This window comes from Dreissena polymorpha, chromosome 5 (assembly GCF_020536995.1).
Source record: "Dreissena polymorpha isolate Duluth1 chromosome 5, UMN_Dpol_1.0, whole genome shotgun sequence".
Lineage (NCBI taxonomy): Eukaryota > Metazoa > Mollusca > Bivalvia > Myida > Dreissenidae > Dreissena > Dreissena polymorpha.
Genome location: NC_068359.1, coordinates 45,344,044 through 45,370,925, shown reverse-complemented (window position 1 = coordinate 45,370,925; position 26,882 = coordinate 45,344,044). Strand labels below are relative to the sequence as shown.

The window sequence follows — 26,882 nt, the reverse complement described above, 5'->3', positions numbered from 1 at the left end:
TACGAACATACTCCATCATGAGGCACTTTTAAAAATGTTAAAAATAATATTTATTTGATTTTGTGTAAGAAATGTTTAACAAAAATACGTCTCCTGAAAACTTGCGTTGTTGTAGGTTCGGCATTTTAAATTGTGACCATCGATATATATTTGTACTCCTCAAAACGAGCAAGCACATAGGTGTTGTTTGGACATTTATTAAATTCTAATTTGATGTAATTGAGTTTGTTTTGTGCAATAATTTTCTATGAAAATTGTGTTTTTCATATTCAGTGCAACTCCTTGAGGTTTAAGTTTCTGCACATGATTGCGGAAATAATGAACATATTTGATGAGGCTTTATAACTTTCTTATAAGGAAGACCAGCACTTATTGCCAGGATTCTCAGCTCCAATCACTTTCAATCAATAAATGCATCCTGAATGTTTATCTAGCTTTCACTGTAGTCTCCAATGTAAATAGGAGATAACAAAAAAGCTTTGGTGCGAAAAAAGCTTTTATACCAAAAAGATGGAACTGTTTAGAAATAGGCACTACTTTTAAAAGTCAAAACAGAGATACACAATGATAAGAGTGGAATGTTACCGGAAAGAAAACTCAAAATTGTGAGATGTTGAAAAACATTATCTAATTATATTAACCTATTTGTACCACACATGACAAGTTCAGGTTGATCAGAAGGTAAAAATGACCCTAAAAAGCATCATAGGAAGACACATGATAAGCTTTTCAACTTGCATTTGCAATACTTGTTTTCTATTCTGTGGGCAGAGCGAGCTCAAATGTGTCTATCATATAAAATAACGAGATAAACAGCTTATTTGGACTTGTTCAATGCATTTTTACCTCACCAATGAGTATTATGTATAAAAGTTATTTTACGATTAGATATGTAGTGAAATGTTTCTTTTATCATTTTTGTTTTTCCAGATGCTTACAAGTGTTTATTATTTTTCTTAGGTGAAAATTGCTATGCAAGATTGGAGAGCACAATAGGGGTCATTATATACACATTATGACTCCGTGTTCGAATTGAATACAATTTATTATATTCAACCCTTTACCACTTAGAAATGTATTTTAATGCATTTGTAGTTCCTTAGAAAGTTAAATTTAATTAATGACCATTTTTACTAGATTCAAGTTTTAAAGGCTTCATTTCCAACCCTTAGATACTGATGAGCAGCAAACAGCATAAAATCTGAACAGACTGGGAGTTACTCGCATGCTGTTCTGGTTTCATGCTGTTTGCACATAGCCATATTAACTTTGCTTCTGAGAGGAAAAGGGTTAAGTACTAAACTTGAAAACATTTATCATATCATGTATCAAACAATTAAACTGTTCTTACACTTTTTACTCAGAAAAATTAAGTCCACATATATCATCTCCTCATATTTCTATGAGTCAGTATATACAATAGCTATTTACTCTTTTTTATTTTTTGTTTGTTCTATCAACAGAAAAGTGCAAAAAAATGCTGAGCATCTATTGTTTCAAACACAAGTATCTAACTTCAACATAAATGTTTCAACAAACACATATGTTCACAAATTACTTGCCAACTTCTAACAATAAATGGATGACATCATAATTATATATGAGACCCGTTTCACGAAAACTGCTTTATGCCTGTGCATAAAGTTTACACCCAGTCTTATCAGGCAAATCAGTGACGACACTTTCCGATATTATTGTATTTTTTTGCTGAAGGACGTTTCTTAAGGCGGAAATGTAGTCCATGATAAGCCTGTGCAAACTGCACCGGTTAAATCTGTGACAACACTTTACACACATGCATTAAGCCCCTTTTTCCCAGAACAAGGCTCAAATATTGGTGATGTGCTGATGAATCATTTAAGCAAATAATCCTGACGAATAGAACCTGAGACATGAAATGATGTTGACAAACAGATAAAAAAAAGAGATGTGTTTGTCAGAAACACAATGCCCCCTACTAAGCCGCTTTGATACATGTTTTTTACCTTTGACCTAGAAGGATGACCTTGACCTTTCATCACTCAAAATGTGCAGCTCCATGAGATACACATGCATGCCAAATATCAAGTTGGTATGTGAAGAGACATTGAAGTTATGAGCATTTTTCGAAACCAAAATGCAAAGTGTGACTGAAGGACAGACGGACGGACAGTCCGATCACTATATTCCCTCCTTCGGGGGCATAAAACATGTACATTTCTTTGATACTAACAAAACTGTATTTTCTAAAATATTTTTGTGTATGTAGATTTAAACCTTTAAATATATATTATAAATACATCTCATAATTGTCACAATTTAAAATGCAAGGACCTTATTATATATCATTCTGTATTATTAAGTGTTTTTTTCAATTTAAGTATTGTATTGGTTTTTATTCGTAATGATATGTACGCCTACTTGCTTTTAACGACATTTCAGAAATATCAAGGGGTGCATTACAAAGTACCTTTTCATATTTAAACAAATTACTAAACAGTAAGCAGAATTTACTTCAGCAGTTTTAATTCAATTAACTTAGTGGTTTTTTGTGTGCTTTAAACCACAGGCTGAGTTAATATACTAAAACCACACATTACAAAAAGGATTAACTCACATTTAAATTGATGACATGATTAAATGACATGGTCCGACTGAATTATCAATTCCACATATCTAGTTTATTTTATTAATTTATCATGAATTATTTAATTAAATATATAAAGTCTAACTGATTAATTAATTACAAATAATACAAGTCAACATATTAAGTCTAATTGATTAATTAATCACAAATAAAACAATTCCACATACACCTGTATAAAGTCTAATTGATTAATAAATCACAAATAATACAATGCCACATACACACATATTTACTCTTATTGATTTATCAATCACGGATGGTTCTGATTAATCAACTAACATGTTGAGGATTTGTGCCCTTTTATTTCAAATCCTATCATGAATGACACATGTTATGCAATAGACAACGACAGAGAATACCTCTTGGTCAGTTCAACGGTTAAACAAGTAAAAACACAAGCCTCGTTCCGAAAACACTGGGCTTAATACATGTGCAAAAAGTATCGTCCCAGACTAGCCTGTGCATGCTTATCATGGCTAGTCATGGACGACACTTGCCACTGTTTTGGCATTTGTTGTTTAACCCTTTGCATGCTGGGAAATTTGTCGTCTGCTAAAATGTCGTCTGCTGAATTTCTAAAATTAGCATTTTCTTCGATTTTGTTCGAAGAATATTATCAGAATAGCAAACAGTTTGGATCCTGATGAGACGCCACGTTCTGTGGCGTCTCATCTGGATCCAAACTGTTTGCAAAGGCCTTCAAAATTCGGTTCCCGCACTGAAAGGGTTAAAAGAAGACTTTTCTAAGAGAAAATCAAGTTAAGGCGGTAAGTGTCGTCCCTTATTATTCTTTTCAGACTGAACGATACTTTACACACATGTATTTAACCCTATTTTCCCAAAACGAGGTTAAAATGTTCACAAATAACAAAGCAGGAAGGCACGAATAACTGTGTCCGAAAAGCCTATTCACTGAGACTTTATTTTGCGTTCGATGTAACGCTTGAGCTCCCTATTTTCTACGAGGTCCTCCTGCACGATGGGCTTCTCATTGGCACACCCGACCACTGGGCACCTGCAAGGAAATGATTTGTGAAATAACATTTTTATCCCCCACCATTGCGGGAATGGAGCATGGGGCTCTTTAGATTGGAAGAAATCGTGTCGTTTTAACTAAAATTGGTGTATTTTTTTATGACAAAAACTTTTCATTAAACACATCATACATTGGATATGTGTTTTCAATATTATATTCACTAAGGTTAAACCCATAAAGAGCTGCATATGGAAATAAACTAAATGTTGCATTTTATTTACACTAAAAAGGTTGTTTTTGGAAACCTTCAATTGGAAATTTTAGACAGTCATTTGGGGGAAATATATATTTGTTGATATTGAGAATGAGGCAAAATAAGGCACCCACATTTGTCGCACACACAAAACTGGATAAAGAATAAATTGGCCCAATTATGGCTTTATTGTTCAGTAGTTGTTCAGTAGTAAATAACATCACATGGTATTTTTTTTTTAATTTAGAAACATTCAATCCTTGGTGAAACACAAAGGGGCACATCACTCTCTGTTTCTTTACTAGGTAACTATTAACAAGAACGAGTTACATAAAAAGCAGGTATCATATACAGTTGAATAATATTTTGCATTTGTCAGACTGAGAAAAAAATGTTTAAATAAAAATTATTTTATACAGAATTAAACGTTCCTAGGTAAGCTTAATAACAAAATTTTACTATCACAATCCTTTCTTTTTAATAAATCTGTGAGTGACCTTGACTTGACAACGTGACTGGATGTTTTACTGTATAAAACTATATATGGGCCGTGCTCTGTGAAAAGGGGGCTTAATTCAGGGGTGTTAAGCGTAGTCCCAGACTAGCCAGTGCAGTCCACACAGGCTAATCAGGGACGTCACTTTTCGCTTTTATGATATTTTTCGTTTAAAGAAAGTCTCTTCTTAGCAGAAATCCAGTTTAGGCAGAAATCGTCGCCTCTGATTAGCCTGTGATTACAGCACAGGCTAATCTGGGACGACACTTAACGCACGTGTATTAAACCCCCTTTCACAGAGAGCGGCTCATATTTATTTTATATTTTATTAAAACTTAGTCTTTCAGCGTGGTTTAAGAAGCCATTTTACCAGCTGATGTAATGCTCAGCATTGTATTCATTCATTCATTGGATGCCATATTGGCTACTGACCAGTCACTAGACGTATTATAAATGACAAGAAAGTTTTGACGACGGATTTGGAAAGTAATGTTTAAAATGCGGATCAATCGGGATTGCAGTGAATCGAATCGAAATTGGCTGTATTGGTATCGAAATCGAATCGGGGCGTTGAGCTGGTTTTTCGATGCATCGAACCTAATTGTTACAGCTGTAAAGGCAAAACAAACATTTGTGCAAGTAGTGAAAGGTCAAGTTAGAGACACATGGCTGCAAAAATAATGGGATACTAAATGTGCCGAGCTCTGATAAAATGGGGCATTATGCATGTGTGTCAAGTGTTGTCCCACATTAGCCTGTGCAATTTGCACAGGCTAATCGAGACAACACTTAATGCTCTTATGAATTTTTTGTATAAAGAAAGGTCTCTTCTAAACTCAAATCTAGTCAAAGTGGAAAGTGTTGTCCCTGATAAGCTTGTGCCCATTGAATCAGCACATACATTTAACCCCGTTTTCCCCACAGCAAGGCCAAACAAGAGCACCGCATAACGGTTGCCATGCTCGGCTGCCGGTGCATTTTTAAAGAAATGAAAGCTTGTAAGCATTTTTTTTTTTAGGTCACGGTGACCTTGACCTTTGACCTAGTGACCCAAATATGGGTGTGGCGTGTAGAACTCATCAAGGTGAAGCTACATATAAAGTTTAAAAGTTGTAGGTGGAAGCACTTTGATTTAAGTGCCAATGTTCAAAACCTTGACAAAATGTTAAGGTCTTAGCACGACGCAGACACCACGACGGACACGACGAGCTGGCTATGACAATACCTCTGGTTTTCTCCATAAACAGCCGAGCTAAAAACAGGTCCTATGTGAAAAGTCTCACTTAGCCTTCTTCTGCCTCTGTTTGATGTACTGCAAGATGCCGTCCCTCTCATAGGAATGGCCGCAGTGTTTGTTGCGCATAGGACACTCCATTACCTTCCCAGTGTACGGACACTTGAAGGTCAAGGTCCCCTGGGATACCTCAATCTCCATCTCTCCCAGTCCAGACTTGCTGGAGCTCTCTGTCACAACACAAAATAATGGTGTTCTGTTACTTAATACAGGCAAGGTTACTTTTAAACCTATTTATTTTAGCTTGATTGCATCGCAAGCCTCAGGCTTATATAAACGCTCTTGATTCCGTTTCCTGGGCCCTAGAACCAGTACTTGGTGTCTTTTGGGGAGATCTAAAGAATGCTCCCACAGGGGGGATCGAACCAATGACCTCCCGGTCGCTAGGCGCACACCATATCCATTACACCACAGCAACCTACCAAGGTTAGTATGATAGACCAGTAGAAAACTTGTAAATCAAGGACAGAGTTGATGAGATAATATTTGACAAAAGGCAATCACACAAGCTTACCATGAGCACGTTGTGCTCAGGTGAGCTAAATATTCTTAAAATGTAAAATGGTGAACAAAGAGTCAAGGCATAAATACCCATCCCACAAAAATGTTTTCTTCACAAAGCAGGCAGATGTGTTTTAATGGTAGATACAAATAAATACTGGTAGTTATTTTTTATCATCTGCACAGCTATTTTACCTATTTTTATTTTTTTATTTAATGTCATATTGATGTATGAAAAATGTGTAATTATGTCAAATGTACCATGTATGCTTGTTTTGTATGCTTTCATGTGTATTTCATAAGATAAATATAGTTTAAACTAAATGACCACACTGACCTTGCTTCATAGCTTTGGACATTTTCTCTTGGAATTCCTTGACTTTCTCATGGTATTGGGCGTCTGCAAAGTTTGACTTCAACACAGCCAGCCTTGCTTCCAACACCTCTGCTAGGGTTTCATTGCTTTCTGGGTCCTGCATACATGGGCGTTAGGAAAGCAGTTAAACAAAACTAAGAGACAGGATGGCTTAACATTCCATTGGTGGTAACACAAATTATCAAGTTCTCATGCTGATGAAATTCATATCTATATAAATGAAGTTATGTCTAGCTAGGATTACATGAGATTAACACTAAACACTAGTTTAATTACGTCAAGTTAAGTTAAAAGGGTGTTTTTGTGTGTGCGTTTGTGGGGTTTTTTTGGGGCCGGGGGGGGGGGGGGGGGGGGGGGGGGGGGGGTTGTCTACTGATCCAAATACCCAGCTACAAAATTTCAGGAGGACAATTACATATGACAGATAAAAAAGCTCACTAACATAATAAATGATTTTGTTGGCCCCAAAACAAATTTATTTGAATAATAGGATTTTCATACGATACTATATAATTTATGTGCACTTGTCTTTTCATCAGTGCCAATGGTAAACATATTTATTTAGTAAAAATTGTAATTACTTATTTTTCAATCCTTAACAACATACAAGCAACAAAAGCTGTCAAAAAACAGCGCGCTCGACTATTCGAGTGCTTGACAGTATAACGTAAGACATCATGGGGAAATTGTTTATATTCAGTAAGGTCAAGGTAATATAGTCATATTCTAAGTGGAAGAGGACCATAATTGAAACATATTGATCTCTTATGTTTTAACGAAGTTGTACTTTATAGATGATTTTGAGTTCAGGTATATTTTCCATAATCTATTGAACATGTGTAAAGACATAAAACAAACTAATAAGATTTAATTTCAAGTTTGATAGCAATAGCTTGGGTGGGATGGTTGGACAGTCCTCCAAAAGTAAAATAAATATTTGTTGTTTTTTACCATGTTTAAAAAAAATGAAATTTCTTTTTGGGTGAGGGTGGGGGGATGAAGAGGGGGGTTTAATGTGGGTATAAGTGGTCATTTATAAGATGATCTTTCAAAAAAAAAGAAAAAAAAAAGAAAAAAACAAGATATGTTTGTGAAACACTATGTCCTACCCCCCCTCCCCCCTATATATTTGACCTTGAAGGATGACCTTGACCTTTCAGCACTCAAAATGTGCAGCTCCATGCATATGAGAAGCTGTTATGAAGTTATATTATATATTAAATGAGCGATTTTGACACATATTTGACCTTTGACCTTGAAGACTGACCTTGACTTTTCACAACTCAAAATGTGCAACTCCATGAGATACACATGCATGCCAAATATGAAGTTGCTGTCTTCAATATTGCAAAAGTTATAGCAAATGTTAAAGTTTGACGCAAACCAACAAATAAACCAACAGATGGGGCAAAAACAACATGTCCCACAGTATAGACTGGGTTCTGGGATGGCGTGTGGGGAATGGTTTGGGTGGAGTCCATTGTGGTAGGTCAGGTAAGTGTTGTTTTGTCAAAGTATGAATCAAATCTGATCGTAAATAAAGAAGTTATGGCAATTTAATATTAATTTGAGTCAAGGTCATTCAAACGTCAATGTCAAATTCAACTTGCCAGGTACAGTAACCTCATGATAGTAAGAAAGTATTTGAAGTTTGAAAGCAATAGCCTTTAGAAGTAAAGTGGATCTAAACACAAAATATACAAAGTTACTTAGACAAAATAGGACCATAATTCCGTTAAAAAAGCCAACCAGAGTTATGCAACTTGCCCTGTACTTCCCCTTACAATAGTTAGAGAGTTTTCCAAGTCTGAAAACAAAAGCTATGATACTTAAGGAGTAAAATGGACCAAAACACAAAACTTAACCAAATGTTAAATTATCTAAGTATAAAAGGGGCCAAAATTCTGTCAAAATGCCAGTCAGAGTTACATCACTTTGCCTGCACAGTTCCCTTAGTTAGTTGCAAGTGTTGCAAGTATATGAAAGCAATAGCTTTGATACTTTATGAATAAAGTGAACCTTAACACAAAACTTAACAAAATTTTCAATTTTTCTAAGTATTAAAAGGGAATATAATTCTTACAAAATGCTTGATACAGTTGTCTGCTCTTGTTTATAGATTGGGGTCATGTTGGCAAAGAAGTATGCAAAATAAAAAAGCAAAATGTCAAGGGATATATAGACAATATTTAAGGTGGTACGCAAACTTTAACATAGATTTATCAATAACATGCATATTCAAAGTGGGAAAAGGGCCATAATTCTTACAAAATGCTTGTTACAGGTGTCTGCTCTTGTTTATAGATTGGGGTCATGTTGGTAAAGAAGTATGCAAAATATAAAAGCAATATTTCAAGGCACATAGAAAATATTTGAGGTGGTACGCAAACTTTAACAGTTCAACGCTCACGCCGACGCTGGGGTGAGTAGGATAGCTCCACTTTATAGATTTTTCATATATAATAGTCAAGCTAAAAATCAATTAGAAGGAAAACATTTTCTTCATGTTACTTAACAAAACAATCGAATACTACTCAATATATATTATTATTCTGTGTCAATTTACTGTTATCCCCACTGGATATGATCCACAAGAGTAAAACAAAATATATCAAAGTAATAACACAAGTGAATACCCTAGCTTTGACTTCCTCCACTGCAGTTTTCAGGGCCTGTACCTCATTATTCATGTTCACCAGTTTAATCATAACATCTTTGAATTTGTGTATGCATGAACTGGTGTCATCTTCTGGTTTGGCTGAAAGAAAACCATGTTTTAGGGAGTTTTCTAGCCATTTTGGCAACAGGAGTCTGGTAAAATTGGGATTTTTTTATTCAATAAAAGTGGCAAATTTGGGAATAATTATTAACAAAAAGGACTAAATTGAAGTTGTATATTTAGTAGGATGTTTACAAAATAAAGTTGAGATATAGAGTCTTATAATCATAAGTCGTAAGAGACATCTTTCTTTAAAGAAACAAGAGCTGTCACCATAGGATGACTAATGCCCCCTATAAACGCTTGGTAGAAGTTATGAGCTTTTTTCGAAACCTAAACGCAGATTTTGAAAACTAAACGCGGACCCTAATTTCAAGGTCAAGGTCACAGGGGTAAAAATTTGTGTGCGCATAGAAAGGCCTTTTCCATATACACATGCATGCCAAATATGAAATTGCTATCTGAAGCGACATAGAAGTTATGAGCATTTTTCTAAATCTAAACGCAAAGTGTGACGGACTGACACTCCGATCACTATATGCCCTTCTTCGGGGGCATAAAAATGTCTTAGAATATCAAAATAAATCAGAAAGCCACATAAACTAGAGAGCGGACACCATGCTAAATCCTTGAAACGCACTAAGTGACCCCATGACCTAGTTTTTGACCGGGTATGACCCATATTCGAACTTGACCTAGATATTGTCTTGATACAACGTCTGACCAAGTTTGGTAAAGATCAGATGAAAACTACTTCAATTAGAGAGCTGACACTAGGATAAATCTTTGATTGCCCTAAGTGACCCCGTGACCTAGTTTTTGACCCGGCATGACCCATATTCAAACTTGACCTAGAAATTGTTTAGATACAACTTCTGACTAAGTTTGGTAAAGATTGGATGAAAACTATTTGAATTAGAGAGCGGACACGAAAGTGTGACAGACTGACAGACAGACTGACGGACAGTGCGAAAACTATATTCTCCCTTTTCTTGGAAAGGGGGCATAAAAAAGGGGGGATTATTTTTATTATTTAGGCTTGGGATCGGGTCCACTTGCTTTGGGACCGGGTCTATTTTACGGCCTTTTTTACATAGCAGAAAAACCTCTGTGTTTTCAATTCCATCAACCCTGTAATACCACTTAGATACTACTTTGACATGTTTGTAGTCCCTTAGAAAATCTTATTAAATTAAAGCCCTCTCTATAAGGTTTAAATTTCAAAGGCTTCATTTTAAACCATAAGATACTGACGAGCAGCACAAAACATTAAATCTTTATAGTCTAAATAGAGTAACACATAGGCTGTTCTGGCTTTAAGCTGGTTGCATATAGACAATTTTACTATCGTTGTTAGCGGGAAAGGGTTTAGAAATGTTTTCCTGCAGCATAATTTTTCAATAAAATCCAAAATTTTAAATCACCATCAAAGATAATTAAGCGTATGGATAAAAAAAGACAATAAGCAAATTGCAAAAAGCATGTTTTTGAAAAATGGCTGTCAGTTTTTGCTGTAAATGTCATTATGACCTTTCTATTTCATATTGATATCTATTTCAAGGGGCTTTTTCACGGTTTGGTAAATTGACAAAATTGAAAAAAGTTGTTTCATACTCGCAAATTTTCCTTTTAGTTATGATATCTGTGAAGACACCCTAATACTGAACATTTACCATGCTCTAAAATAGCCTTTATATGCATCTTTTGAAGACTTAAAAACCTGAAAATTATAAAGCGTTGCAACGCGAAACGATTTAATAATTTGGAGAGTTCTGTTGTTGTCGTTATATTTTGTGAAACTACTAGGATCGCTGATATGTAGTATAAAATACATCTTCAATCGTTTAAGGAAGGATGGTCGATGGTCTAATGCGTAGGCTTTTTACTACAGGACTCCAGGGGTCAGTGGTTCGAGTCCTTCTGAGGGTTATCTGTTTTTTATTTGTATTCTTGATTTTTTATGGGAGCTTTTTAGGTCCAATGTTTACATTTATCAAAATAAAGCATTTAAAGACAAACTTGAAAACATGCAAAAACCTGTGAAAAGGCCCCTTTTAATTGTTCCATTTATTATTTTAATGACTACAATTGTACTCTGTCCGCTATAAAGACAAAAGTTACATAAGGCTTTGTGTTCTTGTTAGCATTCTGAAGGCTGGTGTGGAGCTAAGCTGGTCACATATGGTGTAAGACCCATTTTCCCATGACATGGCTCAATTATTACCATAATTTGGGAATTACTATATATAAAAGACAGTACACGATTCTCAGTATCAAGCTTAGCACTAATATTTTATTTAATTAGTGTGCTTTTGGTATACTCAAACAAATAGTATGGTAATCCTTGTATTGTCCAATCTGGAATATATAGTACACAGGTTCATTATGATGTATTTGGTCGCATCAACATATCATCCAATCAGATGCCATCATTCTTAACATGGCTTATGAAGCTATAAACAATAGATCAGACAGTAATAAATATGCCCCTGAATCCATTTTCAATAATTTATTGCCACATTCACACCAAATCTATACTAAAATTGATGGTTGCAAATAATGGTAAATTTTTTCACAACTTGAATTGAACATTCATTTTTTGATGACATTGACTTGACCAACTCGAAACAAAATCAATCACATGTAAATAACTTGAGGGGTGAACGGAAGACTGTTGTAACTCATATCAAATAAAGAATGAGATACGACAGTTTTCCGTTCAGCCCTTGAACTATAGTATGAAGGTTCAGTTTCAGGTTTGTGAGAGAAAATCCAAAGCTTATGCCACCACATCATGCAAGTGAATGTAACATTTTGAAGCGTAAAGACTTAAGACACCCATTATATTGACAACCTTGAAACTCCAGTTACCAAAAAGAGTCTTAGAACTATTGTGTAATGGAAAATAAGGATACAAATTTGAATGGTTTCTCTAAATTTAAAACAATACCTGACAAACAAGCTTACTGAAAAATAATTTGCCGAATTTTGAAGTAGAGATACAACACATTTCATACAGACTCATTTCAATAAGGGGTAATACTGCTTTTTAAATTCAATTTGAATGAAATCCCACAAGCAGCCATTCCTGTGAATTTACTGATTGTTTGCCAAACTTATACATGAGACCAAACTGACACCAGTGAAAAAGATGTCTTTATTTCTATGGAAATGTTGATCTAAAAATATATCTCTTTCATTTATATTTATTATTAACGGTATAAACATGTACCATTTTCCATAAATTCGAGCCCAATGTCGGTGCAGATATCCATCCCGACATTGAAGTAGTCATCCATTGTGTTAACCGACCGCACTGCATCATCAACGAGGGCAAATGAGTGGGACATAGCTAACAGATGTCAGCTGGGCTGTCTCTGGCTTCAACAGATTTTCTTGCTACTAGCAGCCACTTATGGTGTAGTCTTTCTAGGTTACCTACATACAATTATGCAGATACAAGTTAAGATGATCTTTTGGTTTAAAGCGTGATTATACGATTTTGTCAAATATTAATGAATTTATATAAAATGTGTAAAAAACTTATTATATATATATATTTCAATATAAAAGAAAATAAAAGTTCAGAAGAGCATGTGTCGAAAAATGCGAAATAAGCCAGTTATATAATTAAATTCTGAAATCGAAAACGGCTTTAAAGTCGAATTCGCCAGCATCTATTTCATGCATGTACGATGTGAATCTAAACTGAGTTTAACGGTTCATTTTAAATTCTTGCAAAGATATATATTCATACGACACATGAACACTAACTCTGGTCCTAATGAAAAGACGATTGCTTTGGTTATTGTTGGAAAATATGTTCGTCACAATCGGCTCGGGGCGCCAATTTGTCTTTGCTGCATTTTATGAAATTCTTATTTAGTGTATAATTTGTCTTGCCTTTTTTGTGTTATTGTAACATATTTTATCAATATATTACAATTTAACGCATATTATAACAAATTGTATAATCTCGCTTTAAAGGTTACTGATGATGCATATTGAGAAGAAGAAAACCTAACAGTTTTTTAATGAAAGACAATCTTTATATTTGCTATGGTACATTTACTCGATGAACAAACAGGTAACACCTACCTGTAAGTTGGAAAACTAACATCAATTTAAGCATAATGAAATATTTAATTTATCATTCTTTTGAAATTTCATCACTGTTTACCAATCAGCACAAAATGCATGTTACCTCAATTACGTAATTTCATGACTCCACATGGCAATTATACTCAAACCCGCTTAACTCGTGGTATGGGTTAACTCATAGTATTTCATTAGCACCCTATGGATTTTGTTTATAAACAAACCTTCATGACCTACTTGTCAAATCTGACCAAAAACATTTTATGCTGCCAGTATGAATTGATTTTTGGTAATTATATGTTTTAAAACTCAGACTATAACAAAATTTGAATACTGTGAAATTTCTTTTACTTGATGTCTTAAATTCCATATATTTAAATTGTTATATATGTTATTGATTGCTACTTTGAATGGTTTGTTAGATTTTTGTTTATTCATGTTTAATTTAATATGAGTGCAGTTAAACCTATTTACCGCAAATCTACCGTGCAAAAAAACAACAACAGTGCTGTTGTTTTTGTTTCTACCACAGTTGATATTGAAAGAATTTCATCATTATCATTATTAACTTAATCATCATTAAGTTAAGTTGAATATGATTATCCTTTAAATAATTTATCTGATACATGAAGATTGTTTTTAGACACAAGTGAATATTCCTCATGTACCGCGAGACTACGGTGCTGCAGGCTACTTTGGGTAAAGATCTCATAACGCATCTCAAAATGAAATAAAAGCTTTTTTTCTTTATTTGTAAAGGAAATGTTAAAACTTCAAATCAGAAAAAATAGTCAACAAATCGCATTGGGAAAGGTATCGTTTAATAAAGAGGAAAAACACTGTTAATGTTATTACTAAAGATCTATAAGGAGCTTATTCAATGTGACCTATTTATATATAACACAACATGTGCTTAGCATAAAACGGGCAAAAGCCCGCGAAGCGGGCGTTGACCGTTCATACATATGGGACTTTAGACATAAAATTACATAAGAATACCACATATGGATACGTCTCAAAAAAATTTGCCACGCGACATATATTTTCTCGATGCTATTTATGACTTTGAACAAATCAAAAACACTTTGACATATGCTAAATCACATGTAAATACGAACCTCAGGAAAAGTTATATCAATGACATCATAATTGTGTAGCGAATCGCACTAAATATTCTCGCATTTTTTGTTTTTCTTCGCAACCGTTCCAGAATTAAGTCATAACTCAATTATCTCCCCTGAATGCTCTTCTTCAGTGGGTATAAGCCGAAGACTGGTTCACGACATATAGTGACAGTCTTTACCAAACACAATTGAGGTGAACATAACCCGTCTTTAATATATTGCCGAATCTCAGATTTCTGTCGAATTTTTTTGCTTTGATCTTTTCGATATCTTATTGTTATTATTATCCTGACAAATCACAAACGCTTGTTAAAAAATAGTAGTAGTAGTAGTAGTAGTAGTAGTAGTAGTAGTAGTAGTAGAAGTAGTAGTAGTAGTAGTAGTAGTAGTAGTAGTAGTAGTAGTAGTAGTAGTAGTAGAAGTAGTAGTAGTAGTAGTAGTAGTAGTAGTAGTAGTAGTAGTAGTAGTAGTAGTAGTAGAGTAGTAGTAGAAGTAGTAGTAGTTGTAGTAGTAGTAGTAGAAGTATTAGTAGTAGTAGTAGTAGTAGTAGTAGTAGTAGTAGTAGCAGTAGTAGTAGTAGTAGTAGTAGTAGTAGTAATAGAGTAGTAGAAGTAGTAGTAGGTGGTGGTGGTGGTGGTAGCAAAAGAAATAGAAGTAGTAGTAGTAGTAGTAGTAGTAGTAGTAGTAGTAGTAGTAGTAGTAGTAGTAGTAGTAGTAGTAGTAGTAGTAGTAGTAGTAGTAGTAGTAGTAGTAGTAGTAGTAGTAGTAGGAGTAGTAGTAGTAGTAGAAGTAGTAGTAGTAGTAGTAGTAGAGCAGTAGTAGAAGTAGTAGTAGTAGTAGTAGTAGTAGTAGTAGTAGTAGTAGTAGTAGTAGTAGTAGTAGTAGTAGTAGTAGTAGTAGTAGTAGTAGTAGTAGTAGTAGTAGTAGTAGTGGTAGTAGTAGTAGTAGTAGGTAGTAGTAGCAGTAGACGTAGTAGTAGTAGTAGTAGTAGTAGTAGTAGTAGTAGTAGTAGTAGATGACGAAGTAGAAGTAGTGGTAGTAGCAGCAACAGCAGCAACAGCAGCAGCAGCAGCAGCAGTAGTAGCAGTAGTAGTAGTAGTAGTAGTTGTAGTAGTAGTAGTAGTAGTAGTAGTAGTAGTAGTAGTAGTAGTAGTATGCATTACAAAAATGCAGTTAGCCTTACATTTGGTAAAATTTAAATATATTACAAGGGAGGCAAATCTGTAACAATAAATTTAAACTTATTGCATTTGTTTCCCCTGTAGTGTATTACCTCCCCTGTCCTGCTTATATTTATATTGATCAACAAAATTAAACATTAACACAATATTTAATATACAAAATATACAAAAAATCTCATATTCTGATAATATTTTTACTGATCCGCTGTATTTTACTAAAAGGATGATGTTTCATTGGACTGATAATTATAGATTTAGGATTACAGACCAGTTGCTTCAGTAATATTGTTCAGAGTGTGCCCTGTTGGCTGCGTATGCATTCTAAAATTATCATTTAAAAAAACATTTTACTATTTCGAGTCACCGTGACCTTGACCTTTGACCTAGTGACCTCAAAATCAATAAGGGTCATCTGCTTGTCATGATCAATGTACCTATGAAGTTTCATGATCCTAGGCACAAGCGTTCTTGAGTTATCGTCTGACAACCACCTGGTGGACGGACCGACAGACAGACTGACCGACCGACAGACCGACATGAGCAAAGCAATATACCCCCTCTTCTTCGAAGGGGGGCATAAAAATTATTTGTTTTAAACATTATAGTTGGCATCTCTATTCTTCCAGTATTCTCGCGGTATTTCAATAACGACACCCGCCTGTTTATTTGTCGTTTTATATGCGACGCATTTTCCAATCGCTCTCAGAAAGCATTCTATACATAGATGGTGACGTCACTTCGTTATTGTCAGTAAGACCGGTGTGTACACAATGTCTCAGAAAGAAGTTTTACGTGTGATCATGAGCAATATTCTGGTAAGTTGTCGTTGTCATCTACCAGAAACACATTTATTCACAAAATTTAAAGATGTTCCGATCTAACTTTTTAGTCTTTTAGCTTTAATTTTTAACGTATTTACACCTCGTCTGCTCGCACTTTACCGATATCCCGAAAGGTTACATATCACTATAATTAGTTTAGGCCTAAAACCACAAAATCCGATACCGTTGGATTTTCGTACCACAATCTAACGTAAAAAAACTTCCAGATTCAAAATCAACAAAAAACAAGACATTTATAAATTGTCTGCATTGTTGATCAAATTTAGAGATATTTGTTGGTTTTCCGTTTTTAGAAGCTGTTCTGTGACGGCAAGAGCTGGGCATCATACAAGCCATTCTATCCAGCAAAACTGACAGTTTTGGTTTACAGAAATCAACAAAGGAGGGATTCCTGAACTATCAAATTTCCAAGCTATACACACAGTTATTATCTGTGGTGATCTTTGTTGGTTCTGTTTGTTTACTTGGATGGAACATGTGTGAACTTTTATAGAACTTTGAAAAGTCTATATATGTCTATCTATAAACAAAAATCAGCAATTGTATAATAAGATCAGATGTGCAAACAATGTCAAAGGGTTGTTAAATTAACAATTTGAAGGCAATTATGCTGAAAAAATATGAAAGTTCCCATGCAAATTTTGTCTGTATATCGACAAGTGTCTGCCGATAATTGTCAAACTAGTAATACAAAACTTACCACAAGTATGTAAAAGCACTAAGTACCTGTGATCATTTTTAGTAAGACAGTGTAATTCTAAACAGTAGCAAATAGCTTGTTTAGTAAAATTGCATAATGCAATTAATATGATTTCCGTTCTATTGTGTAATTAATAAATTGGTTGTTACTTGTTAATCCATGATAAATGTTTTATGGCTAGTACAAAACCAGCCATGTTAATTTTGTAAAAGGTAATACAACAACACCACTTTTTAATTTCATATACGTAAATATTCTTGAAATGTAGGTTGATGACAGTGTTTTAGTTTTACTTATTTTGTAACTATTATTTTATGTGCAAATATTAAATGATGTTAAGTGTTTTGTATCTCCACACAATACCACATACCTTTTTATATATGTACTGTGTTATGTGTTATTTGAATGTTTAAATAAAAAAATATGGATGATATAACATGATGCATTCTAATATTTGCATTCAAATTGTAACTATAGAGCTAAGTGTATGCAGTTTAGACTGTGATTTTAGAATTGCTACAAAATGGCTAGTTTTTTAGTGGCGACAAAATTTAAACTATTCAACAATAGTTTGTGAAAGCAAATTAGAAACCTGCAAGTTACCTGTATTTATTAAATATTTTAATTGCGAATCAAGTATGTTGTTATGCTGTTACACATAATTATACATTGATAATAAATAAGGAGACAATTAGTGGTGTTAACGTTTCCCAACAGTAGAAATCATTCTTCTGATGAAGTCAGTGATATATACAGACGAAAGCTCCAGGTATGGCTTTCAATACGTAGTGTGTGTTATTTGACAGTCTAAAACTTATTGGATTAAAAAAAAATCCTGTCAAATTTGTCAATCAAAATTGATTTGACACATCACATGATTTTGATTATGTTAAATCAGTGTACTGTATGCTAAATGCAACTGCTTTAGCAAGCTGTCAAGTTGAATTGAGACATTTGATGAAACAAACTGTTTCCTGGGTAGGACCAGTACTTAGTGTCGATATGACGTACCATGACGTCGAAAGTCTACAAGACCTACTAAGTAGAACGAGAAATGTACTTCGACGTACAATTTTCACATACCCTTGAGTGTTAGCCAATCAGAAGACACGTTACGTCTGTTGCTTTTAGAGATTTTTGACATTGAACATTATTATAATTATTATTTATACCGAATTATGCGACTATCGACCGCTTACTCATAGATATTGTGCGTATTTATTAAACATTATTATTATTATAATTTATTCCAAATTATGCGACTATCGACCGCTAACTCATAGATATTGTGCGTATTTATTGACCTGGCATGGCGGAATTAACCTCTGACATATGCAAGTTATGGTTATCACAAAATACGACCAATGGGGAGTTTATAATACATTATTTATCCCGTTAATGCTTTGTAACTGGTTACCGTTGGGAATTTCCTACACAGTAATGCGCTGGACGGTCGTGATACTCCGCCCCGCATGATCATTTCATACACACAATATGCTGAATAATTTTAATTTTAAAAAGGTAACAATTGAATCTTCTTCAAATTTGTATATAATCTATTTCAATGCATTAAATACTTGAAACTTCTGTGTTTTTTTTGCCATTCTGATATTTTTATTCATTTTGTCCTCAACTAAAAAAGAGATTTTAAACATTTATTATGAATAAATCTGAAGGAAAACTTAAGCGGCTCAAGAGACTAGTGTTTTGATTGGCTGTTCAGAAAATGTGTACATAGAAGTACAAACATGTATATCGAAGTACAAAATGTACTTTGGTGTACAAATATATACTTCGAAGTGTATTTTATATTCATGTCGACATACAATTATTGTACTTTGACGTACATTTCTCTTTTTAACGTGTATGTCTTGTTGACTTTCAACCCAAATGGTACGCCATAGTATGTCTTTAGGGTTATCTAAAAAATGCTCCCACTTAGAGGATCAATACAGAGACCTCCCAGTGACTAAGCCTGTTAGCAGACACCCCATCCACTATACCACAGACACCGAACCAGCTATAAATTCCTGTGGCTTAAAAACAAAAAACGATTTCTATTTTCAAAACCAAAATACGGACAATATTGACGTCCTCTACCATCCGCCATTGTACGCAAGTTGAATTGTGGGATGGGGGAATTCCCATTGAACATGCGTTAATCACGTGACGCGATTTGAGAGCATAGAGCACTGTTCGTATTTTGTAATTATGACAAATCAACTACTGAATTTAAAATGTAACATGTAAATAATGATCGACGACAAATACTTTATCCGAAAACGACTGTCCAAAAAATGAACGTGTTTTGCACATGAAATAATATGTGCATATCGTTTGACTGCAGAAAATGAAAACCAATTACTCATTAAATACGTCATCAATAAATAATTTGGTTAACATTTTGCTTTACAAAATGGTTTTGCACTACTTTACTGTGGAGTCTGTGGAGTGGTTTCGCTCGTACCTAGCTGATAGGACGCAGTCTGTACATGTTAATGCCGCTAAATCGGATTTCAAATCAGTAGTGTGTGGTGTTCCCCAAGGGAGTATACTGGGTCCTCTTTTGTTCTTGACCTACGTTAATGATATGAAAACAAGTATATCATCCAACTGTAAATTAATACTCTATGCTGATGACAGTGCTATTTTGTATTCACATAAAGATCCAAGTACCATCAGTCAAGTTTTAGGCAAAGAACTCGAGTCCTGTAGTAAATGGTTAATTGACAATAAGCTATCCCTCCATCTAGGCAAAACAGAATGTATTCTTTTTGGTTCGAAACGTAAACTCACCAAGGTGGACAATTTTCATATACAATGTAATGATCATGTTATAAAATCTCAGACGTATGTAAAATATCTTGGTTCTATTCTAGATGCTGATTTGTCCGGTACTTCTATTGTAAATAATATCGTCAAGAAGGTTAACTCTAGACTTAAATTTTTATATAGACAACGTGATTTTTTAAATAAAAGTCTTAGAAAAAGCTTATGTAATTCTTTAATACAATGTCATTTAGATTATGTATCCTCTTCGTGGTATTGTGGACTCACGAAACATCTTAAGCACAAGTTACAAATAGTCCAAAATAAAATGGTTCGTTTTATTAACAATTCCCATTGTAGGACATCACTTGTTGTATCGCATTTTGAAGAACTTGGTTTATTGAACGTTGAACAAAGATGCAAGCAACTTCGGCTTAACCACATCCATAAGATTTTCTACAATAAATGTCCAAGCTATATGAAAGACAATTTTGTCAAATGTACAGATGTCCATCAGTATGGGAATAGATCCCGATTTAATTTTTATGTACCTCAAGTTGATGGCTTTACTAGTTCTTCATTTTACTACAATGGTATTACGGATTGGAATGCATTACCCGATAATATAAAGTCCATCGAATCGAAATTTACTTTTAAGAAACTTGTTAAGACACATCTATTAAATGATATGAAGGTAGACGAGAATTCCATGTATTTTTACTTTTAGATTTGTTTTATTTTTATGTTATTCATTATTTTTATGTTTTTTATTCGTGTCAGTGTATTATCATGTCAACTTTTGAAAGATTCACTTAATTCGTAGAAGAAATCATGTGTAGGATCATATCGATTATATATTAAGAACTGAAAAAACAATATATTTATAGTCACGTATAAGATCTGTTCGACTAAATCCAGGGACCCCGTTGGAAATAAGCTTTTTCATGTTTACATGTCTAAGCTTTACGGGTTATCCTGTGTATACATCATGTCATAATCTTATTTGGATCTGTGATAAATGGCACCATTCATGTAATGCATGTTTCTGAATATGATAATAATGCAATCTATACGTTACTTATTGCCTTGATTGCATTGAATTGTAAATTGCTTGACATGTATGCACAAATAAAACAAACAAACAAACAAACTTTGCTAATCGACACTTAAAATATTTCAAGATGGCGGACATATGACTTTTAAGATTTTTGGAAACTAGCGAAGATATTTCGTCAATTGCAGTCCATGTCCGTACCATCTGCTAACAAATCGGAAATAAATAAATAAATAAAATACCGGAGAAAATCGGTACCAAACGAACATTTCCGAAATGCCGAATTTGTTCTCAAATGATCGCGCATGCGAACAAATTTTCGTGAATTGATAATTTGTCGGTTTATTTTCAAACTGTCTTTTCAGATTTTTGCTATCTCCAGAGCCGAGATTTCATCGCATTGGCAATCAGGCGATGGGTTTATTTTACAGACTGCTTATTTTTTTTAGTGTGTATAATCAAAGAATTATCCGAAAAATTTAGGATTTTACTATTCACGGAAAGTTACGAAAATTCTAACAACAAATAAACATTTCTCGTGTATTTCGTGTACAGATGAAAATCATGCAAAAATTAGACTTCATGCACAACATCACGTCATTCTTCCGCGGGGAAAGCCTGGATTCAAATATTTGATTGCTGAATAAAAACTTTGTAATGCAGAGGTCGCTAATATTGCTAATATTATTGTATGCAGCTTCACGTGGGGTCGGCGTGTATTCGGTTGCCTGAGCACTGATTGGCTGATGCGCTTACCAAGAAGACTTTGATTGACAGCTGGAAAAATCAATGTTGGCCACTCGCTGAGAAATTCATTGAAAACAGTAGCTCTTGGGCGGAGTTAACGGTCTTAATAACCCCATTTACTGTTGACATTTGAACGTGTTGTGTATTAGAAAATAGCGAACATGCGGATTATTGGTCGTCCAAGGGACGTCCACCATTTGCATAATGGACGTACGACTGCCGATTTCGGGCGTAATTTACGCCCGGACGTCCACTAACGGAAGCGCTGAAACTCGTTTTAAGATTGATTTTTTTGGATGCATTACTTAATTATTGCAACAATTATCATATTTTGAACACAATCATGTCCATATATTTATTAAAAATACATGGTTATCAAAAATGCTTAAAAAGCTTTTGCCCGTAAATTAGGTAGCACCTATAATCATATTATCAGCATTTAACATTTTCTTGTTTAGTTTAGTTTCAACCTATTTATTTTAGCTCGATTGCATCGAAAGCCTAAGGCTTATATTAATACTCTCGAGTCCGTTTCCTGGGCCTAGAACCAGTACTTGGTGTCTTTGGGGGGGGGGGGGGGGAGATCTAAAGAACGCTTCCATGGTGGGGATCGAACCCGTGACCTCCGGGTCGCTAGGCGGACACCATATCCATTTAGTGTTTTATACAGGAAGGAAAAAGGGCGTGGTGCAAAATTTAAAAAAAGGGCACTTTAGCGCGCGACATCCATAAAAAGGGCACAAATATATCTGTATAGTGACTTAATAACAAGCTTTGTTACACACAAACATTGTATGTATAGTTTTGTGATTTATTGTTGAATAATTAAACCAACAAAATCCAGAATGTATATTTTATTATGTGTTTTATATTTTCATGTAGTAACAAAAAACAAGATTAAACACCATAGGATATATATCTTATACACACTATACAGGCTTTTTCCGCCCTATGCCACGGGTCCGAAATTCGGCCCCATTCCCAATGCAAATCTGTTGTTTTTTTTCCCAATTGAAAAAAAAAATATTCCCAATTCCAAAAAATATATAAGTTTACCTCATCCAGTGTAGAAAATAGAAATATTGCATAATTAAATTATCTGCTGCCTTGAATTTTTTTTAAAAACTGTAAAATATGTTAATGATTATTTAAGACTTTCCTTATTTTCCTCAAAATCCGGCGCTTCGTGCGATTTTTTTCACCTCAAAAAAGGCCAGGCCTTTTCCCCAAATTCAGATTAAAAAACCTGCACTTATCACACATGTTCATAATATTTTGTAAAAGTTTAATAAAAAGTTATCGAAATAGTCGTTTTTTACCAGTTAACGGCTTCTTTGAAATATAAGAAACACTATTTACATGCGATAATTTTCCCAATTGAGCCAATTCTGCGATAAAATTTTTTCCCAAAATGGGGGTTTTCACGACGCGAACTTCCCAAAATTCCAGTGTGGCGTTTTCCCAAAATGGAGCGGAAAAAGCCTGCTATAGCTTTTCAAAGAAGTCTTAGAATACTGTTTAATGAGTTACCCTCTTAAACAATTATTTATATTTAAAACGTTACACACATTGCACAAACAAGTCCTTTATATGTATCTTAAATGGAGATTCACAAACACTAACACTTTGTTGAATAGTCAGAAAGTTCTGCGTAATGACATTGTTTTCATGACCATGTGTTGTATTGTGTACATTTTATTTCGCAAAAAGTGTAACTAGGAACGGCGCCGTACTGTCTTTAGTTAATTGTCAATTAATTCAATACACGTTAATTGGTCTCCGATATAAACTTGTTTTGCTTACAAAGCAATTTGCATCAATTTCTAATTTACGTTTCGTCGAAAGTGGAATGCCAAAATCGGAAAGCGTACGTTGCGACATTCTAAACACGAATGATAAGTGGTACAAGTTCAATATTTTTGTAAAATTCATATCTGTGTTTGCCAATTAACATATTTTGACAAGTTACAAACGAGTCATAATGTTCTTAATTGAACCAATGGTGCAGGCCTACTACTGTTACAACAATTAACAACTTTTGGCCAAACAGGGTCCAAGACGGGGTATCAACTTCTTTGCCGACATTCACACGTTATTGTAATCAAAACATCATGACAATAAACAAGCACGTGCTCCAATTAAGCGCGGTCTGCCTTACCGTGAACAGCAAACGTGTTAAGATTGTCGTCTGCTACAATTCATCAACACACGTCTACTGTGAGCCCGCGCCAATTGTATTGGATAGGAGGCGGAGCGTTATTTTAATCGACAGCTTTAATATGTCACGGGTTGCTATTTTCGGCGTATGGCAAATTTTCAGGAAGTACAGTGGACGTCATGGGGTTTTGTAATCGGCGTTTGGAAACAATTATCGGGCGTAATATACGGCCGTACGCCGCTTAGTGCAAGCCCTGTTTAAATTAATTTTTATGAACTTAAAACTGTTTTGCATTAAATTGAAATCAAATCAATATTTTACAGATACAACTGGTGTGTTTTTTAAATTTAATTACGCGTAAAAATAAATGTTTTGATATAACTGAATTATGCATGAAATGCACAATTTCCACGTGAATAACATCGAGGTTTTCATCAAGTCTCCAAAGTACAGTACACTCCACGCGTTTTCCCCAAAAAACGCGCTCCCTCCGCGGGTTTTTTCTGCCAGCGAGTGTTCACGCGGCGTTGGAAGAGCGAGGTGAACTCGATAAAACGCTCGGCGTTACGCCGCGTTTGCTAATTCCCGCGGCGTGTATTACTTTAGGCTAGTCGGTAAATGCAGGCACCTTCCGTTCTTATCAGTGATCGCCGCGCAACGCCGCGTTAGCAGTGTGCTACTGGGCATGCCAAAAAATAAAAACATTGTTATAATAAATTGTTTAAATACTGTAGTACATGTATAAAAAAGATAATTGTATAGAAAATTAATACGTACAAAAATTATGTTTTTTAATTCACAGGTACGTCCACAATATGAATTAGTCTAATATAATACATTTGACAAATTAATATTTAAATCGTAACACATATGACACAAGAATAAATGTTCCGTAAAATTTCCAAATGAGAATAATAATTCGTAATCCGAAACACACTACGATTTTTAATTGTTAACACGACGTTTACAAATGCTTCCAATATACAGTCATGTATATTTCCCGACAAAAGCGCGCGAAAGTTATGCTGCAATGTACAAGGTCAAGGTACAATGTATACTCCTGCAAAGCGTGCGTGTATTGATTTTTTTTATACAAACTTTGTAGCGCAGAGAACATTGAATTTTGTTGATTTCGGTTAAAAATTTCTTTGGTATTTATTAACGAAATTATATCGCGAATAAGTTGATATTTCCTCTAAAATAATTTCAAATCGAACACGCCGAATCTTTATCGTTACGATATTTTAGTAGAGTAATTTTTTAAACACTAATTGTATAGTAAACTGATTAAAGAAGATATCTGGGCGGAACTGGATTTTAAGTGTTTGACGTTATGAAAACACGCAAAGCTTGTCTACTGACCTATTGTGTAGACTGCTGTCTGCGGTGTTTTGACAAAAGGGATTAACATGTGTGAGTGTCACTCGGCCGATTTGGTCCATAATTACTGGTAAACATTGTTTAGAATGTCGACGCAACAATAATACAACTGTGAATATTAAATGCAATTATCAACTCAATAGTTACCACCTTTTAGCAATCAATGGAATAACCTACAAACAAAGAGAAAATCAATGTATTAGCAAGCAGAGAATTGACTTTGTTCCAACAATTAAAACCATTCCTTATGCATTCGTTGAACGTGTTTACTTGAGTAAGTTATGCCTGTAGACAGGAAGCGGCTTTTCTTTGATTACGTCAAACTGTCAATTCACATAGATTTGCGAGATTTTTAGGGTCCTTGGTCATTTGTATACATGTTCAGTATAAAAAATCACCTGTTAACATGAAAACTTTGGATTAAATTATCAAAATAAAAACAATGTTGCAAACTGTGTTTATATTAATTGGTAAGTATTAGTTAAAGGACGACGTTTTGTGTGTCGTAAATCAACGAGTTTTCTATACAACAACAACTACTTCTACAACCACGTCGGGATCGATCTATCTTGGTTGTGTTTTTTTTAATTGTAAATATTATACTACATGTACATGAATGTACTTGTAATAAATGTAATTTTATTTGAAAATCAGGAAGTCAAACAAAATTAAATTGATCGTTATCTCGTAAAACGCGGAGTTTCCCCCGCGTTGCCAACGCCGAGGGCCGCCGCGTCGGCTTACCAGTTTTGCCGATCGTTAACCGCCGCGTCCAAAATCATGCAAACGCTGCGTATAGCGGGATTTTCTTAATCTCCCTCCAGGTCGAAACCCGCGGAGTATGGAGGGAAATTGGGGAAAACGCGTGGAGTGTACTGTAACTGTGCACGATTGCATCCGGACCGATTAGTGTTACAAAGCCACTGAAATTATCGATTGATATTGACACATGGTTATTCACGCATGATGTATTCACAACCCCGCGAATCTTCGCTGATAATAGTCGGCTTAGAAGCTTGGTTAAGAGGCAATTAAGATGTTATCAATATCAATAAGGTCGCGCACGGCGGAAAACAAGGCGGCGTTTGAAAAGGGCAGCGTGGCGCTGATTTGCTTTGAAAGGGGCAGCGAGGCGCTTCAAAAAAGCGGCGTGGCGCCGCGCCACGCTAAAACGGCCTGGATAAAACACTACCATTACACCACAGCGACCTTCTTGTTTAGAAAAGAATATTCTCTGATTTTTTTTAAAGAACACCTTTGCCAATCATTTTGATTGCTATATTCCATACACAGAGTAACTTAAACTGTCAAACAGAGTCCATCTAGAAGTGTTTAAAAGCCCCGAAATTCGTGTAACTGAATGTCACTGGCATAAACTTTCTAAAGGTCCGGCAATTATTTGTCCGAAATTAGAGTAACTGACAAAGTAACTTACTTGCAACGCAGCAAACCATCGATACGAACCAAAAATGCTGCAATCATCTTGTCCAGTAAGATTTGTTCGAGTAATCTTTCTTCTTTTTAAAATCGGAACAAACTGGCGCAACGCTGTTTCACAATGACAATTTTTACAAAAAGGTTGGTAACT

The 26,882-nt window shown here is 34.7% G+C and overlaps 2 protein-coding genes across 2 annotated transcripts in view; one reads left to right on the top strand and one right to left on the bottom strand.

Moving 5' to 3' along the window:
* Positions 1 to 26,882, top strand: part of LOC127880509 (uncharacterized) — a 207,025-nt gene that overhangs the window by 34,878 nt on the left and 145,265 nt on the right. The gene's annotated exons all lie outside the window — the stretch shown is intronic.
* Positions 1,343 to 26,882, bottom strand: LOC127880532 (E3 SUMO-protein ligase NSE2-like). Its single transcript, XM_052427848.1, has 6 exons — positions 26,730 to 26,882; positions 12,474 to 12,679; positions 9,159 to 9,280; positions 6,484 to 6,619; positions 5,635 to 5,815; positions 1,343 to 3,641 (listed from the first exon to the last, which is right to left on the bottom strand). The coding sequence occupies exons 2-6, from the start codon at positions 12,589 to 12,591 to the stop codon at positions 3,536 to 3,538; spliced, it is 663 nt and encodes a 220-aa protein (XP_052283808.1). The 5' UTR covers positions 12,592 to 12,679; positions 26,730 to 26,882; the 3' UTR covers positions 1,343 to 3,535.

What these genes read in the sequence shown, in the direction of transcription:
- LOC127880532 (XM_052427848.1), bottom strand. Translation starts at nt 12,591, where the DNA reads ATGTCCCACTCATTTGCCCTCGTTGATGATGCAGTGCGGTCGGTTAAC. An exon ending in GCTCGAATTTATGGAAAATG is followed by an intron (nt 9,281 to 12,473) that starts GTACATGTTTAT and finishes GTTTTCTTTCAG; the next exon opens with CCAAACCAGAAGATGACACC. An exon ending in TGGAGGAAGTCAAAGCTAGG is followed by an intron (nt 6,620 to 9,158) that starts GTATTCACTTGT and finishes CCATGTATGCAG; the next exon opens with GACCCAGAAAGCAATGAAAC.